The 18,071-nt window shown below is 39.6% G+C and overlaps 1 protein-coding gene across 3 annotated transcripts in view; it reads left to right on the top strand.

Moving 5' to 3' along the window:
- The window catches only part of LOC101863489 (probable E3 ubiquitin-protein ligase HERC1), a 109,410-nt gene that overhangs the window by 66,902 nt on the left and 24,437 nt on the right, over window positions 1–18,071 (top strand). For all 3 annotated transcript variants that reach the window (XM_035973858.1, XM_013091385.2, XM_035973857.1), the window contains exons 52-68: window positions 1,717–1,908; window positions 2,655–2,705; window positions 4,724–4,937; window positions 5,304–5,532; window positions 6,524–6,713; window positions 7,466–7,605; window positions 8,268–8,425; window positions 9,472–9,674; window positions 10,297–10,500; window positions 10,937–11,061; window positions 11,435–11,640; window positions 12,188–12,287; window positions 12,803–12,976; window positions 13,509–13,607; window positions 14,882–15,055; window positions 16,393–16,528; window positions 17,228–17,382. In XM_035973858.1, the coding sequence (XP_035829751.1) occupies window positions 1,717–1,908; window positions 2,655–2,705; window positions 4,724–4,937; window positions 5,304–5,532; window positions 6,524–6,713; window positions 7,466–7,605; window positions 8,268–8,425; window positions 9,472–9,674; window positions 10,297–10,500; window positions 10,937–11,061; window positions 11,435–11,640; window positions 12,188–12,287; window positions 12,803–12,976; window positions 13,509–13,607; window positions 14,882–15,055; window positions 16,393–16,528; window positions 17,228–17,382 (2,750 nt within the window). The remainder of the gene's footprint in view (window positions 1–1,716; window positions 1,909–2,654; window positions 2,706–4,723; window positions 4,938–5,303; window positions 5,533–6,523; window positions 6,714–7,465; window positions 7,606–8,267; window positions 8,426–9,471; window positions 9,675–10,296; window positions 10,501–10,936; window positions 11,062–11,434; window positions 11,641–12,187; window positions 12,288–12,802; window positions 12,977–13,508; window positions 13,608–14,881; window positions 15,056–16,392; window positions 16,529–17,227; window positions 17,383–18,071) is intronic.

Raw genomic sequence — 18,071 nt, 5'->3', positions numbered from 1 at the left:
ACTGAAATCACAGGCAGAGAAGATCATTGCTGAAGAGCAGGCAGGCTTTAGATCAGGTCGCAGCACAATAGAATAGATCTTCAACCTCAAGATACTGTGCGAGAGGTACCTCCAACACCAGCAAAACCTATATTATATCTTCGTGGATTTTAAAAAGGCCTTTGACAGGGTCTGGCATGCAGTTTTATGGGCAACCATGAGGATATACAACATCAATGCCAACCCGATCAACGTCATACAACAACAATATGACAAGGCCTCCAGCGCAGTCTACCTCAATGGAACAATCAGTATTGGAAGCAGGACAATCACAAACTTGCGTTTTGCCGATGACGTCGGTGGATTAGCAGGAGAAGAACAGGAGCTCGCCACATTAGTGGAACGGCTAGACACAACCTCAGTGGCCTACGGCATGGAGATCAGTGCCGAAAAAAAACTAACTAATGACCAATAACAGCAATGGCATCAACGCGGACATCAAAGTCAGTGGCGAAAAACTAGTTACTCTACATGTTGTCAAAAAAAGTTTTCCTGGCCTGTTTTTTTTTCTCTCAAACTTATTTTAGTTTACCCTGCAAATGTCAATGGCCAATCAAATTGACTATAAATTTCTTTCTGTAGTGTCACTGCCTTAATTTGAGTCGCTATTTTGGTTCATTTATCCCTTTTTATAAATAACCAAACATTTCAACTCCTTCACTTCCTATTAACTCCTTCACTTCCTTTTTCTATTCAACTTTCTGAAAATTTTAGGTTTCTAACCTTTACTTGCTTGGTTTGCTTATTCTCTAGCATTTATGAGTTTATGAAGCATGTTCTGGCATCACCATAAATAATTACACTTGACCTATAAGACTTGTTTGGGGGACACTTAGAGGCTGTATATGCATTATATTAGTCTGTGAGTGTCTGGATGTTATATTTGTTCATATCTGTTTAAGAATCGAAACTTTCAGCTTGCAAACCCGTTTCTTCTGAACACACATTGCAGTATTCTCCTATTGCTTCATTTGCTAGTGGCTGAGTGGGCATTGGAAAACAGTATTAGCTCTCAAAGAGATCCTGTTTTTTTCTTGTCGGTTAGAATTAATTTCATGAAGGCTCTGTTCTGAATCTTCAAAAAATGCATATCACCACTGATATATCATGTCTCAAATTCACTCCATATTGTCTTAATTTTCTCCTTCTCCCCCTCTTCCTTTTTTCTTTTTAAAAGATTCTTTTCCTTCTCTTTCCAATTTCTGTACTGTATTAATTTGAAGAAAAGCGTTTTTATGGGCCTGCACCTGACTACTCTTCTTTAACTTCATTGAAGGAAAAAACTAAAGTAATCATGTTTTTAAAAATGGTGCCATTTTTTCTTTGGATAAAAGAATATAAAGTGACCTTCAATTTTTGTGGGTGTCTTTTTATTAGACTTCTCTTATCAGATTGTTATAAATTTATGTTTTTGATCTAAGTGTAATTTGTTTTTTATTATTTCAGTTGAAATTTTCCTAAGAAGAGGAAGTTGTTATCTTTTCAGGGGAAGATATAAAATCAAAGGTGTCAGAGCTGGTAGCTGTGTGTTTTCAAGGTTTCAGTGCCACAATATGACAATTTGGCTTTTATAATTTGATTATTTTAGATTTCTTGGACTGTCCAAAAAATGATTCTTAATGCTTGGGATACAGTCATTTCAAACTTCTGAACTGGTGTTTTGGCTACCCACAACAGATGAAACCCCCATTTTGCTGGAAGAAGAGCCTGTGGGGTCCATGGACCACCAGAAGCTGTTGCCTCGTCTGGGTCTGACTGAACACAAACCTACACCAGACCCTGTGCGCTTCCCTGAAACAGATCCACTGGGCTCCCGCGGCTTCAGCACCACCAGTGGTGATGCCACGCCCAGTCCATCTTCTATACCTGGTGAGTGGGTAACTGTTTGGATGATCACTTCATGATCATTTGGGGTCAGTAACTCTAAGCAAACAAGTAATAATCTTTCACCAGTTATTGTTATTTCAGTGTTACCAATAACAAAAGTTACTGGGTTGGTGTCGTTAACATTGCTGATAAATCATTTTGAATTGATTTCACTTTTTTTTAAGTTTTAAAATTCTATATGTGATTTTTGTCATGATCCAGCCAGAGCTACTGCAGAGAAGTAAAAATCAAGCCTTGGTCATTGTGACTTTTTCATAGAAATCATAACAATATAAAATGGAGAAATAATAACATGTTGCTTACAGTTGAGATGGGAATTATTTGTTTTAATCTTTTAAACCCTTCAAGATTTACACCACTTCACATGGAAGTGTGCAGAGGAGCAACAATGGGGCATACTAGGGCATTCATTTAATGAAATGAAGGAGATCATTTTAGTTGTTTATAAGTGCATTGGTTGTGATAATTTGGTTTTAAAATGTAAACAACACTTTTGATTAGTATTGCTTCCTTTGAGTTTTATCTATCTTTGTAATATGTCAGACAAGAAACTCCAGTGAGAAAACATGTTACTTTTTCCTTTTTTTCTTTTAAAGAAAATTCAATTCCCCCCTTTATGCAGTTTTCTTGTAGATTTGTTAAATTTACAGGTTATTAACTTTTGGCAAAACAAGCTAATATGTCGAATCCTGTGCGCATCAGCTTTTTTTTCATTTTTTATTCATCAGCTTCTATGTCAAGTCTGGGTAGTCGATCCAACCCAGATGTTTCTTCATACTGTAAGTTGATGATCACATTCTACTGCAATAAAAATACATTAATAGCTGTTACTGCTATAAAGTTTCTATGCAACCTTCTTCTAAACTTTTCATTCTGTTATTGAAAACATAACCAGTGGCTCATACTTGTTTGTTTATGTATTATCTGATGACTTTCCTTTTATCTTTTTAAATTCTTTTTTTTTTCAGTTAATTTTGTTTTGCCTCTTACTCGTAGTGACGTGAGTTATACTTAATACAGTTTAAACAACTGACTTTTTATTTATTTTATTTACAGGTAATAAATTTTTTACTAGTAGCTGGTAATGGTAGTTGATTTTGTATAAACTGCTCCTCCTACTTCTTTAACTCTTTTATCTCTCTCCGGCAAGCCGCTCCCAGCGGCTCGCGATCAGAACCACTGTACCGGAGCGGCTCGGGCACATTCCTTTCCGACGACTTCGATGTCAAATTACTTTTCGGCAATTGCCAAAAACAGGTCTTTTATACCAGACGTTCATTCATTAGATGAAGAACTATCATAATAGGTTTGCTAGTTTCGATTTTATGACCCATTTAATGATGTTTCTGTCATTTTTAGATTTAGCACCAAAAAAGGGCCACGCCGTAGTGGGTTTATCCCCCTCGGAGATAAAGAGTTAAAATGTAGCTACTCTGTCGGTCTACTTCTAGAGGATATGCACTGTTATTTGTCTCTTTCGCCTTAAAGCACAAGTGAATAAGTACAAACCTTTGGTGCATGCTGCCATTGCTTTTTAGTCAAATAACACTGTTACATACAGTTTAACTTATTCTAACAACCACTTGTCTAAGACAATCAACTTCTTCCATTCTTGCATTTTAAAAATATTGTAATGAGACTGTCCAAAATGTCCACATGTGTAAGACAACCAATTTTTTCATTGAAAATGGATGGCTGTCTTGGACAATTTCTGCTATATTTTTACTATTTTTACTTTTTATTCATTGCCCTGTAGCATCCTCATGACTTTACTGGGCAATTTTTTGTCATAAATATTGGTGTCCTATTTATCCTATTATTTGAAGTTACTTCAGTAGAAGGTGGCCCCAAAATTCAAGGGTTTGGTGTCCTAGAAAACAGTAGAGGCTTGAAGTATCATCCTGTATCAACCTACCAGTTCGTTTCCCTTTTGAATAAGGACTTGCCGAAAAGTGGCCCCCTGCAAGATGCACTGATGCCTGGCCGGCTTTTTCAATTCACTTTCAGATCGAAGTGTATACAGACCCGGTAACCGGGAACAAAGTCACGAAGTATACAGACTCAGTAGGGGAACTCTTTTGTGATTTCAGAAAGTTTCAGCGCCCAGACCTGGTAGTGTGGGTGTGTGTGTGTAAGAGAGAGAGAGAGATGCTTGCAAAATGTATATGACATGCCCCAGTTGGCAGGAGGGAACGAGAGAAAGACAGAGTGGGAAATATGTGGGGAGAAAGAAAGACAAACAAAGAAAAAGAGAATGCGAGCGATACAGAGAGAGAGAGAGAGACTGCTCGATTGAAATTATGACATTGTTCTTTTCTTCAAATTGTGATTCCTCCAACTCCAAAACGGAGGAGAAACGCTCGTTCATCGAAAAGACTTGCGGAATCTTCATTTAGATCTAGATCTAGGCTAGCCTCGAAACTAGATCAATGATTTATATCTGTCTGTCTAGATCTAGACCTAGGCTATAGATCAAGAAGAACCTAGGTCTACCCTGAACCAGGAGGGCGCTGAAACTTTCTGAAATCACAAAAGAGTTCCCCTGCCGGGTCTGTATACTTTGTGACTTTGTTCCTGGTTACCGGGTCTGTATGCACTCCCTTTTCAGATAGTTGAATTATTCAAATTTGGCAGGACTAAAATAATCATATTTTTTCATGTTTTTTGCGGGATCCCAGTCAGAAATGGGTGGGTGGGGGAAACAAGTAGGTCCTATTTGTTTATTTTCCGTCTATTGTGTCTGACTGTCTTGCCTTTTCTGTGCACTGAATGACCATTACCTTGTCTCCCCTGTCAGTATCCATCTCCAACATGTACCTGATGGGAGTGACTCAGGGAGCCATGCCAAAGAGTGTCAAGTGTGAGGTGAAGCCGCGCAGCCTCGGGGAGCAAGCATCCAACCTCAGCAAGATGGGGGAGAAAGTAGTGGCTCTCCGCAGCTGTGTCAGTGCCGCTCAGACGTTGGTAGCCCGGGCTGTCAGTATGCGGATGCTCTCTTTTTTGGCTCGGAGGTTGGTGCAGCATGATTAAATGAGAGTTAAAGGAAAGCTTTTATTTTTGGTCCCTTTTGCAGTCTCGCATATCACTGGAAAACTAGCGCTGTTACAGCTGAGAGTTATTGCTGTCTTTGAAAACTAAATTAATTTGGTTCAGATGATCTTGAACCCTATAGAACAGGCATACATACTAATGCTTTGGAAAAAGTTTGATTGTAATTCTGAGATACACACATGTGTGAAGTAGGCTTCAATGAAAACTAATCTGAAGTCACTTTTGCTCAATTTAGTTTGGTCATTTTTTAGGTTTTTATTTTGTTGCATCCTTTCTTGCGTTCTGTTACCCCTGGTTATTCACCTAGTTAATGTTTGGCATTTCAGTAGTCAAGCGTGCAGTTTGTCTGCTGCTTTGGAGCAGATTGGCCTAGCAGATATCATGCAGATAGTGCGACTCATGTCCCTGTGTGCTTCCGGCAAGATGGAATTGTCTGGCTGCAGCTCAAGAAGTGATGAGTCCTCCTTGCATCTAAAGCATCTGACAGCTGCCATTGGTGCTTTGATAGAGGAGAACCCTGCTGCCCTGAAGCAATTGATACAGCTGTGTACTCAGGTGCCTTGGTCCTGTCCTGTCTTTAGGCTTATCTAACACTAGCTGGGCCCCCTTTCAATGAAAGGAATGATCGGCACATTAACATCCACTGAAAGTCATTGGCCTACTATATTTGTTTTACACTCTACTGGAATGGAGCAATAAATCTTGATAGATGCAAAAAATTAGAAGGTCTAGATCTATACTCTCAAAACAAAATACGTCTCCTGAAATAGCACTAAAACATCAATGTCGGATTTAGTAGTTGACTCGCACACTTTTTTTTCAACTAGAATCGAAGCAGTATCGATATGGAATTCTGACTTGGATACTTTCAAGCTCTACTTTCGCTTTTGTTACCCAGAATTCTCCGATGAAAGCCTGATAAGTGTACCAATTATGATATTATTATTATTCGTTGTTCTGCTGTTGCTTTAAAAGGAAGGTTTGTCCGAGTTAGTCGGTGAATCGGTGACACTTTCAAACACACGTTCACAACATGTGACATACCTTGTGCCTTTGTCAGTAGCACATGTGCCGGGGGCTGTCAGTTGTTGGGGTCAACAAAATTCATTCACACAGGTCACATTGGTTGAAGTGTCTTTTGGGACTTATCAGTGTGGGATGTGGGTGAGATTTTTAGACACCTAGGCTTGATGTGTTTGTCGTGATGCATGTACTTATTCAAGGTAAAGGTGGTGCAAGTAAAAAAAAAATGCAAATTTAAGATTTGATTGGAGCTGAGGTCTGTGCTGGATAGCACAATGGGGAATACCTTAAGTTTTTCGAGATCCTGATTTTTAGATTTCATAAAGTGGCAGGTCTAGGTCTGGCAGTGAAGGGGTTAAGGACTGAGATGGAGACTGAAATGTGGAGGGAGGTTTTTCTTGGGAAATAGGGTTTCAGGGATGTTCTGAAGACTGCCAGAAAAAAGCGATTATTTTTCACCAATTGGCTGTTCATGTTAACGCTTAGTAGTCATTTGATGTTGAAATTTTATTTCATTTCTCAGGAGCTGATGATGGCTTCCATGGGCATGAGTGCAGGCGCTGCGGAGGAGCATGGCAGCCATCGCTCGCCCGCAGCAGCAGGTCGTGGCACAGACTCAGCTGCTTTTGCCGTGACTCAGGCTCTGGTGTCTCTTCTAGCCCAGAAAGGCTTTAACTACAGGCTACTCCAGGCGCAGCTCTCTGCAGAAAAAGGTTAGCCACCTTGTTATATCAATAAATAGTTTTGATACTAACTCCATGCTGCAGGGAAGTCCTATGTGAAACAGTTATGTAATTAACTTTTTAAAATTTTTATAGTAGAGGGTTTTACGGCGCTCGCAACTGCATAAGGACATATGAGCGCCATAACATTTATAATGAAAACCAGAATGTTCAGTTTTAGATAAACAGAATTTTTGAATAATTCTTTGATTTGAAGGATGAGATATTTTGTTTTGTGGGCTGATCAATACCAACTTTGCAACTGAAATACATACTTTTATGGTTATTGGTGTTGATAGTCCAGTGTTTAGGCAATATGGCTGGCAACTGAAAGGTCGTGGGTCGGAACACAGTCAGGGGTCAGACGTTGTGTCCTTGGGAAAGGCACTTTAAATAAGTTTTCCTCACTTTGCCCAGGTTTGAATGGGTACCTGGTGAAATAAGATCATGTCAGTTTGTAAGTGTTTGAGCGCTTAGTTGGCTACTTGCACTGTATGCTTCTTGGGAAAGTGAAAAATGTTTTTGAATGTTCTTAGGTCTGTTGGGGCAATAATTGTTAGAAAATACATAAAGCATGCTGAAGAGCATGGATATGCACCACATAAATGCAGTTATTATCATTATTGTTATTTCATTTTGTCATTTTGATTTCCTGTCCAATCCAACTGCAAAGTACGCTAAAAGTCTTATGCCCCCTTACTCCCCATTCTCTGTCTGTTTTTGTGTACCCGTCCATCTCCCAGTGTCAGCTCAGCACAAGTCCCCAGCCACAGACCTGAGCAAGTGCTCCCACCTACAGATGATTAACGCTTTGTCTGCTTGTGTCATCTCTGCACGCATGCCTCCTCACCACCGACAGTGGTCTGCCAAACAACTTGTCCGCGTGAGTGACCCAATAATCCCATACATGCAGTCACATGTGCTAATGATGCCTCAACTCATATGTAAAAATAATTTTTTTTTGTGCCTAAAAAAGAATACAGTAAAACCTGCTCTAACAGGCATCTGGCCGAGACAACCACTTTTCTCTAGACAGAAGGTGGCTGTCTTGTACCATTTTGACTGTACTTTACTCTTTAACCCAAAGCTCATTGAGATTTTGCTCTATCAGATTTTAGTAACCAGTATTTTTCATTTCAAGAAAAGGTAGAGGATTAACAAAATCAATTTAAAAAAAGAAGTTGTTTAGATTCTTCATGATGTGCAAAGATTACTATTAAAAGTAGTTCTTTAGTTTCTTTATGATGTGAAAAGACTACTAATGGCTTGCTTATGTGATGTCTCTTCTTGTTTGTCTGAAGCAAATCTACATTCATTTTTCAATCAGTCACGAAATATTTGAAATAAATTGATATAAAGCTTGTACTAACTTGTTAAGTGACACTTTTTTTTACTTTATTGACTTCTGTTGCTGAGAATTTACTGATCCTTTTTCTCTGTATGTGGATTTGGAAAGAATTGTTTTCTTTTATAAAAGTCCAAGCTTTGATTGTGCGTACTCTACTTCTAACAGCTGAGTGCCCCACTCCCTTTCCCTTCTTTCAGGCTCTTTCAGTGTATGGACACCAGATGTCTTCTGGCTCTGACAACCAAGTAGACTTGGGAGGGGACATGCCCACCTGCTCCATTGTCAAGCTCGAGGGACACCAGAACAGGCTCAATGGCTGCTGGTGGAGTGCACGCAAAGGGCTCCTGGCCTCAAGGTTTGCACTGAATCTTTTCCTGTCATTTCATTTTAGAACTTTCTTTTCTTCTTCTTTGAACCTGTGGGCGCCGTGCAATGGAATGCAGAAAAAGATAAAGGAGAGTAGTCCGTGAAAACCTGCGGAAGATATACCTGCTATCCTTTGTAGCATTTGAATGCCAGAGGGGTTCTGGAATTGAGAGATTCAGTTATGGTAATTGTCTTGTGAAAGTGAATTATAATCAGCTGGTATGATCATGACACAGTCATTTCGTTGATCATAAGCCAACCCATTTTTATAGTAAAGTACTTGTGTTCTTTTATTTTTTTGTCTGTGATCAATTTTTTTAAGTTCCATATATTTTGGTTTACGGGTATATTGTTATGGTCCTACTTTTTTTCCTTTCCCTCTGTTGTTTCTGTTTGTCTGTCTTACTTTTTCCCAGCACTAAATGACCTATACATTCCTAATGTGGTTCTTTTTACTCAAATAAATAAACAAAACCTTGCACTGAAGTGTGGAAATAATTAGTTTAAGTCTCAAAAATAAATGTGTGAGGCAGCGTGGTGAAATCAGGCGCTCATCAAAACAACGAAATTGGAGAAACAGGCATTTTTCCGCCGTTTGGAAATTTTTATAAAATTTTTATTTTTTGGTTTAACCTCTTTTATGTCAATATAAAAACATTTCCATTTGAATTTTACTGAAAACATTGATTAAAGGCATAAAATATGTCATTTTTTCAGTTTTCAAAGACTGTTTAGCTATTGGAGTTATCAGACTTTAGCGAGCTTTTTCTCGCTAATGTCACCACTGAAACCAGACGACCTCACTTTCTTCAATCGCAAATATCTTGAGTTCTATTCAAGGTATATTTATTTTGATGGATGCAAGGCAAATAAAATCAGCTTTCAGATGATGCTAAAAACTCCACATGCCCAAAATTTGACTAGCACCTGATTTCACCGCGTCGTGACACATATTATGAAAGAAATGTTGAGGATCAGCTTATCGTGTACTGTCTACTTACTGCAGACATGATAGCCTATTGTCATGTCTTTTAGTGGCTACGATGGGACTGTCCGTGTGTGGAGTCTTCCCAACAAAACTCACCAGTTCTTGCAACAGACCTGCATCTTTAACCGCGGTAGTGAGACAAGTGTGGAGGAGCTGGACGGTAACCAGATCAGTCACGTGTGTTGGAGCAGCACAGGAAAACTTTTAGCTGGCAGCATGGGCAATCTCGTCAATGTGTGGATGATTGGAGGTCAGTGAATACCTTAAATGAGGGAAAAAGTGTTCAGTAAGCTGGGAATAGTGTCAGATTGAGTTCTGTAAAGACATGACCTTGAGAATATAAATCTGCAGCAAAGGCAGGCTGCTTCAGCTTTTCTAATTCATCTTTTGTTGTATTATAGTTACAAGGCGTTGAACTCAGAATGCCAAGAGCATTTTTTCAGGAAGTAACAGAGACCTTTTTACTGATGCTAACAATGCTGTTGGTTGTTTTGTTGTTGTTGTTTTTTTAATAAATCTAAAGTTATGATTTTGAGGACTTTCCCGTGGACTACATGTCTTTCTTTGAGTTTAATCATGTCATTGGGACATGGCTAAATGTCTGAGTTTAATGCAAACCTTTACAAAGTCTCTTGCCAGTAGTTTTTTGTTATTGTTATTGTTGTTGCAAAACTGGTGTTTCAAGGTGGCTTTAGTGGTGTCTGCTCCATCCGATCTTTGACAGTTACTTTTCCATAACTTGTTCCTTGCTATTTACTTTCTTGTGTCTTTATCTTGTACAGGTGGTTAGTATACTTCAGCTCAACATTTTCTTCACAAAAAAGAAGAAGCAAGTAATGTCCTTCACAACCCTTTGTTTTCATTTTGTACAGGAGGTCGAGGTCACCTTATAGAACAGAGCCAGTGGGTGACAGCCTTGGCCTGGCCTGGCAGTAAAGGCATGTTTGAAGGCCGGATCGGTGTGGTGGGAGATACACTGCTTGTGGGTCGCCTGGATGGCACCATGGGCATGGTGGACATAATTGACAGCTCCACTTACAGGTGCTTTGAGATGGAGCACTGCCGTCGTCGCAATGGTCAGTTGAAATTTTTCTTTACGTCTGTGTGTTAAGCTTTAAAAAAAAGTTAAATAACCTTTTTTATTTATGAAATTGAAGGGAAAATGAAGAGGAGTAATTATATGCTAAATGGAATTGAATTTCACACCATAATGAAGAAGATGAGGCTATAGCACATTTTGCAATAGAAATATGCAATGCTAACTGCCTGAGGCATTACACTTATACTTTTTTACCAATGACTTGAGTTTGATTTTGTCAAAAGAAATGTTCTGTAACACAGAAGCAATGTTCTTGAACCTCAGTAAGTAAACATTTTTGCACCTCACTGACCAGTATTGGAGACAAGTTGTTAGTTGCTGTTGTTCATCCTGCTTTGTGGTAAACCAGACATTCTGTTATACCAGGAATAAATACTTTATAAGTGTCTGCTCCTCCATTTGTTTTTTCACAGTGTCGGTGACCAGCATTGTGTGGTATGAGGAAGATCACCGTTTTGCTGTGTCTTACAGTGATGGAGTTATCTCACTGTGCAGCCGAGAAGATTTTGAGCAGCCTTTGAATGTAGATGCCCACAAGGTAACCATTTGGTTACAAACTTGATTTTTCCCATGTCTGTCTTCAACTAACATCCACCTTTGAGATGTGTGTGTTATGCTATTATACGGATCTTGGGTCCTAATGTTCATTTTTGACAAAACTCAATGATGAAGACTGACTGGCTCTGATGTTGAAGCTTCTGTTTATAATAATTTAATTTGTGTTACAGTTTTTTTTCTAGCCTGGTTTATTTTTGTGAGTCAGTAACTGATGAGAACATAATGTTATGTTTATTTATACTGAGCAGATAAAAATGGAGAGTACATTGTTTCAGCATTGTTGGGTTTTTTTTAATTTGATTTGAGACTATTAGAATGTGAAATGTCCTTTCTATTGGCACTTGTGAACACAGAGCTCCATTTCGCTCCTGAGCTGGGACCCAACGGGCAAATTACTGGCCAGTAGTGCCATGGGGGAGACAGACCTTCGCGTGTGGATCACAGCCGGGGAGGAGGGGCTCTCAGCTTGGGACTCGCTGCCACATGCTGCTGCTGTCTCTGACTTCAGATGGTGCAACATGTGGGGCTTGGGCTCCGAGAAACGCCTCATGCTAGCCAGGTGGGTGAAGAGCTGTCATCCTTTGGAGAAAAGTCATAAATTTGGTGAAAATGTAGTTCATGGAATTCGGAAAGCGACCCTGCTGTTCTGTTAAGTTTCATAATTCTAGATGGGCAGGATATTCCAAATTTTTTATATTTCTTAGACAGCCATATGTCATCTCTCTTAAATGTAATGTCATTATTTCATTTCGATTACAATCAATTTGCTTGTGGAAATTTCAACCCTCAGTGGCACTCTGGCTAGTAGTATTGTTCTCAGTGTTTGATGAATGGACAATAAATGTATGTCTTTCTTTATTGTTTAAGGTAGTAATGGGCCTGAAGGACATTGGATCAGTAAGTAATGTTTTAATAGTTCCTGCATTTTACAATGCTGATCATAACTTTTTCCCCCAGCATGTGCTGGTTTTGTTTGACTTGGGTTTTTGTTGCGTAAAGTCAATGATGAGTGAGAAAGAGGGGTTTTTTTTTTTGTTTAATAAAGGTTGTTGTCATGAAGTATAATTCCAAACTTACATCTTTATGACCCTGTCTTTCTGTAACAGTGGCTGTGAGAATGGTGTTGTCTACCTATGGACAGTTATACAGCCAACTTCAAGCTCATCCCCACTGAAGCCACAGTCTCTCCATGAGTCCACGTCTCATGTAATTTTTTTGGTCCTTTTTTTAGGGCACGGCAAAAGCATTTGTGTCATTCCCTCTTTTTGCAGTTTTCTCTACATTAGTCAGAATGGACTGAACATGTCTTTGGTATAATTCAGTTAAAAGGTTTTGCTGCTTGACACTCATATATAATCAAGTATTATTAGTGCTGAACTTTAGCACTAATTTTTTATTTATATTCCTGTGCACGAGGTCAAAAAGTCATGAAACTTGCTAAAATATCATTTCAGAAACTCATGTGAAATTACTTGTTTTGTCTTTGAACCAAACAGCTGTGCTCTACACATCACAAAATTTCAAAACTGTGCCCTGATAAAGACTTATAAAACTATAGGTATCAGTATTGATTTATAAAGTTTTGAAAAGAATAGAACATTTTCAAATAAAGTGTTTTGTTTGAGTGCTACCCTAACCTCAGTGATTTATGTGCTCAAATTTTAATCTGACATTCCTGGAAGGCTTTTGCTCTAAGTGTTTCTCCCTTGTTCTGTGTGTAGAATGAAGATGAGCCAGTGCCCAACGAAACTCAGAAGCCGAGTCAGTTGAAGAGAAAGCCAGAGATGACTCTCTGTGGTCACATAGCTCCTATCTCTGCCTTAGCTTTCAGCCCTGATGGCCTTATGCTGGCAAGTGGCTGTTCCAAAGGCTGGCTCAACATCTGGTCCATACAGGTCAGTGAAACTGTCATTGGTGGGGAAAGATCTTTATAAGTTTTCACAATTTGTAAGGCAATAATATCTCCGTCTAAATCTTTGGATACTGATTTCCTGAACATAACTCAAGTTTTTTCTTACGGCTGTTCAATTTTATAAATTCTCTGTACCACAGTGTATAGAATTTAATGGTTCTTCTTTTGTCCTGAAATAGTATAAACACTTTTATGTAAACTTCATTTTAATCAGTCTTTCTTAATTTTTGTGAATAATCATTGTCATGAATAGGAGTAACAAATGTTGGAAAATGAAACGAAATTCCAAAGTTGAAAAATGCTTTACCACGACTCTCTTTTCCATAAGTAAGGTTATCTATATATAGATGTTAAGTCAGAACACAGAGTGCTGTTTATGTACTACTGTTATATTGTAAAGTGCTCAGAGCCTGTGCACTTGAATTGGGGTTGAGCACTATATAAATGCCTTATATTGTATTATTTATTATGTATAAAAGCTAACATATTTCTGAATTCTGTAAATATGTTCACAGGACAAGTGTCTGCTGCAGACGTATACAGGCATGGGCAACGTGAGGACCCTTGAGTGGTTTGCCGAGCGTTGCATGGCTGCATCGTTCAGTCGCTGCAAGGTATGTTCTGATGTATGGGAAGTGGTACATGCTGAATTCTTTTGTGACACATTTTCTTTTTAAATGTAGGTATTTTTGCGCTCTCATCGACACGATTTAGATCATTTAGGAGGCAGGCTTCCGACCATGCCTGGTAGGGCTTACCCGTGCCGAGAAGGATACACATCCTTTCTGATACTTTATAAGAATTTCTGTTCACTCAGGAATCAAACTCAGGTCTCCTGCATGCAACAGCAAAGCACCTAACCGCTACAACTCAGATCTGGTGATATATCTTTTTTTAATAGAGCTGTATACTTAATGCTTAATGTTGTTATGTTTGAGAAATGTGTCTTGTTGCTTATAATCATGTCAAATGAAAGTACTGTCACTGAAATTTAACCCTATCTGTACGTCGTGTTTTACTATCGTATCCATACGACGTGGGGAATTGTGTGCCGCCATTTTCCAAAGAGGAAATTTACTCGTTAATCTGATCCGTACACTTTGCATAGCAGTCTGTCAGAATGATTTTGTGAGAAATACTGAAAGTTTCAAATAGGTCTTCGCACTAGAAGTATTCTAAAATGTGAAGAATAAACCACGGGAGTACAAAATGACCCCATGGCGTATGGATAGGGTTAAAAAGCTTTGTCATTGTGCCACTTTTTTTCTTCATGCATTTTTATCATGTAGAAATAGAGTTGAGTCAGGCTCGCTAAATCAGCGTCAGCAAATAACGAACGGTTCGCTGGTACTACTCGCAAACGAGCGAATGGGTATGAGCTGTCCGCTTGTGAAGTGTCGATCGGTACTGGGTACACGTCGGACAGAGACAACAGTTCATTTAGCGAGCGAGCAGACGGACAGAGAGACTCCATGCATTGAAGCAGGCGGATGGACGAACGGGGAGCGATTCCTTCCATTGCATACCACTTACACTCACACACCCCCCCCACACCCCCAAAATAATTTTTTTAAATATCAGAAAATCACCTTTCTGCCCCACATTGTAGCAAGGCGTTCATGGCGGAAATTTCTCTAACTCGCCCCAACTCTAAGTAGAAGCTGGTCATTTTTCCCATTCGTATCAACAGGAGCTCGATTTCTCTGGACATTTACGGATGTATTTTGAAGCAACTTGATTTTTGTTTTGATTGGTTTTTCTATATATGCTCTAGGGATTGACCCTGTCTGCTTTGAAGGTAAATGGTTTGTTTTTTTATGTGTGCAATATTAATTAATCGCCATTGGTAAATCATTTGTTTATAAATCTTTTCTTTTACTTTGACCAGGATGTTGTTATCTTGAACTACTCCTCGGAGCTGTTCCACACCAACCGTGTGCTGGCCTTGGCTCGCAAGTCTCTCAAACAGCAGGGCATCATGGGGCTGAATCAGGCCAAGTGCTTCCTCAGCCTGCTGCAGCGTCTGCCCGCCATGTTGCAAGAACAGTATCAACTTGAAAAGGTGGGTGTTTGTGCGTTCAGGAGTAATAGATGATTGAAATATTCCCCGCCCCGTATGAAACGTTAAAAAAAATAAGTTTAGTTTTTAGTAAAAACCGACACAGACTGAATCTGTGTTTCAAAAATAACTAGGATTTCTTCTAGAAACAGACAAAAGGATAGTTCATGTCATACCAGTTTGTAAGTTCAATTTAATAAGCTTCGATACAATATTCTGTTGTTACTTATATGCTTTTATTATTTATAATTTTATGATGCGTTAAAAATTTTTTGTAAGTTTTATCCTTGTCCCAGTGCTGTTCCCTCATCATGCCATATTTTTTGCACTCTCTATGTCGATGTATCCTTCGTTTGTAAGAATCATCCAAGTGTAATTCTGGATTGTACAGTCGAACCTGCCTTAACGGAAACCTGTGTAAAACAGAAACCTGTCTTAACGGAATATCCCGGCTCCCCCGTTGATATATTCCTCTTTAATTACCTGTATAAAACGGAAACCTGTCCAAAGCGGAAACAGAAACAAAAATCTGCTCCCTTCCGAGGGTTTCACCTGTCTAAGACGGAAAATGCTTTGCCCGCTCAACCCTGATTTGAAACAAAACTCGCAAGTTTGGTTCCGACGGCTCTAAACTTAATGCTATGGCCATGCCGCTGGCCGAGGAAGGGGAGAAGAGGTGCAATTTGCGGGTAGATGTTACCCCATCATGTGAGCCCTGAGTGATGCAGATGGTCAGTGTAGTGTGGGTGTGAAATCTCACGACTGCCCGTGAGAGTGCTCGTGTCCAGAAGCCGGAGGTGTGAAATTAGATTGACCAATGCCAGCCGAGAAAGGAGTTCCTTGAATCGTTGTTACATGATGGCATTGTTGGGTGGGGCTAAGGGTGGAAGCAAAGGAGATGTTCAAACGTTCCTGTTTTAATAGGTCAAACAGTGGGCGTATGAAAGGCAAGCACTGGTGGTAACTGTATAAGTAAGACTGACGCATGTCATTATCAGAGAGGATAGCTGTTGAGAGGTGGGAAGTTTTGACCACTGCTGGTCGATCGGACAAGCGATCCTTGATCCCACCGGCTGGGCCTTTGAACTCCCCCTAAATTCCCCTGTCTAAGACGGAATTATTTTCTGGCTCCCTTGCGATTCCGTCTTACACAGGTTCGACTGTATTTCTAATTGAATTATAACCCTATGTTGTTTGTTTTTTCAAACAAACCATAGCTCTAGAACCTATTTTCAGACAAATGAGACTTTTGGATTTTTTTTGGAAACTAACTTCCTGTCCAGATTTTTTTATTTCCAAACATGATACAGCTCTAAAAACCTTTCTGTCATCGTCCTTAGACCCAGGTGTCATCTGGTGACCAACTGCAGCACAGCCAGTATCTGCAGTGCCTCACGTCTATGGCTGTCAGTCTTCAGTTGGACTCTGCTCTTTGTTTCTCCCCTGTCCCCTGGCACCATCGCAATTCCCAGGCTGGTGAGCTGATATGTGTTTTGTTGTTATGGCTGTGTGTGTTTGTTGTTTGTGTGTGATGAGTGAGGGTATTGACATAAACAGGGGTAGAGACAGGTGTTCGTGGTGAATGGTCAAAAGGGGAAAAGTGTCCAGCCCGCAAAAGAACAGTTAAGCATAGTGCTGCAGGTCACATCGTGCTTTTGTGTGGACTGTTTTCTGATGATTAAGGAAAGTGGTCAGTTGAATATTGTTAATAATCAAAAGTGGGCTTTGAGTGACATTGTAGTGTGAGTATTAAACTGGTCATTGATGCACTATGTATGTGTACTTTTGTGAAGGTAGATGTGAATTGTACATGAAAGATGGCCATCACACAGGAAAGCTTAGCTTACTGAAAGGCAAAATCAAGTGAAGATACGTGAGTGTCAAGTACTCTCTATCCATGCGGTTTTAGTTGACATGTTTCTTCAGGTAGATGTATTTAATTCATAATGGATAAATGTCTATCTGTTTCCATCTCTGCAATTGTATTCAACAACTTATATGAAAAAGTTTTTAAGTTCAAATGTGTTCAGTTTAGTTATGGGTTGTTGTTTTTTTAAGAATTAGCTTTTTTTTAAATGCATACTTTATTCTTTTTCCATTTCATCATTCAAAAAATTCAAGGGCATTCATTACGGGATTTTTTTTCTGAATCAAAAGTTATTCTTTCTTTTTCAGGGAGTGAGCACATAGTGAAAGAGTGGCAGTGGCTGCTGTCCTATTCATGTGCCATCAAGTCCGCTGATGCTCTGCTTCGTCGGCAACAACTACCTCCAACCTTCAGGCTTCTCAACAAAGAGAAGATTGAGGAGTCTGTACAAAGAATTGTCTATGTAGGTTAAATCTTATGGAAAACTACTGTAGGATGACAACTACTTATTGTTTAGATTAAATAGGTGTTGTAATTTATTTCCATCCCCTCCCCACCCGTCCGTTAAGAAATACTATACCCAGTGTCACAGGCTTGTATGTTTGTATATATAATAGAAACACTGTTATTCATGGAACTAGTTGGGTTTAACTTGAACCCAATATTTAGATTTGGGGCTGGGGGATTGGTAAGTTGTTAATGAGGGCCTCGGTCAGTGTAGGGGTAGACCCACACCGGCGTTGGGCCCGACGGTCAGACCGGACCATTTTCCGACACAAAAGAATGGACGCCGGCAGAACAGTAAGGACCAGTAATAAAAAACGACAACCCGCCCACACCAAAACCCGACGTCCCGGACCAGACGGTTTAAGAATGAACTTGTTCATTCCACGCCGTCCGTCGGGTGAAAGGGGGGGTAATTTTCGTAGACTTTGCCTCTATAAATTCGGTCCCCTTTCCCGCCACGGTCTGTTGGTTTTTGTCTTGAGAGTGTTTTACGGTGCTCGCCGTGATGATAACAGATGATAGAACATGAGAGCAGGAAAGGAGGCAAAAGGAGAAAATTTTAAAGCAGAACATTTACCATCGCTGTCAAGTTTCGAGCCCGGGACCTGTTGAATGAGAGGCAAACAACGTCACCTGTAGACCACG

Source organism: Aplysia californica, unplaced genomic scaffold (assembly GCF_000002075.1).
Source record: "Aplysia californica isolate F4 #8 unplaced genomic scaffold, AplCal3.0 scaffold00035, whole genome shotgun sequence".
Lineage (NCBI taxonomy): Eukaryota > Metazoa > Mollusca > Gastropoda > Aplysiida > Aplysiidae > Aplysia > Aplysia californica.
Note: the sequence above shows the minus strand (reverse complement) of the source record. Positions and strands in the feature narration are given on the sequence as shown.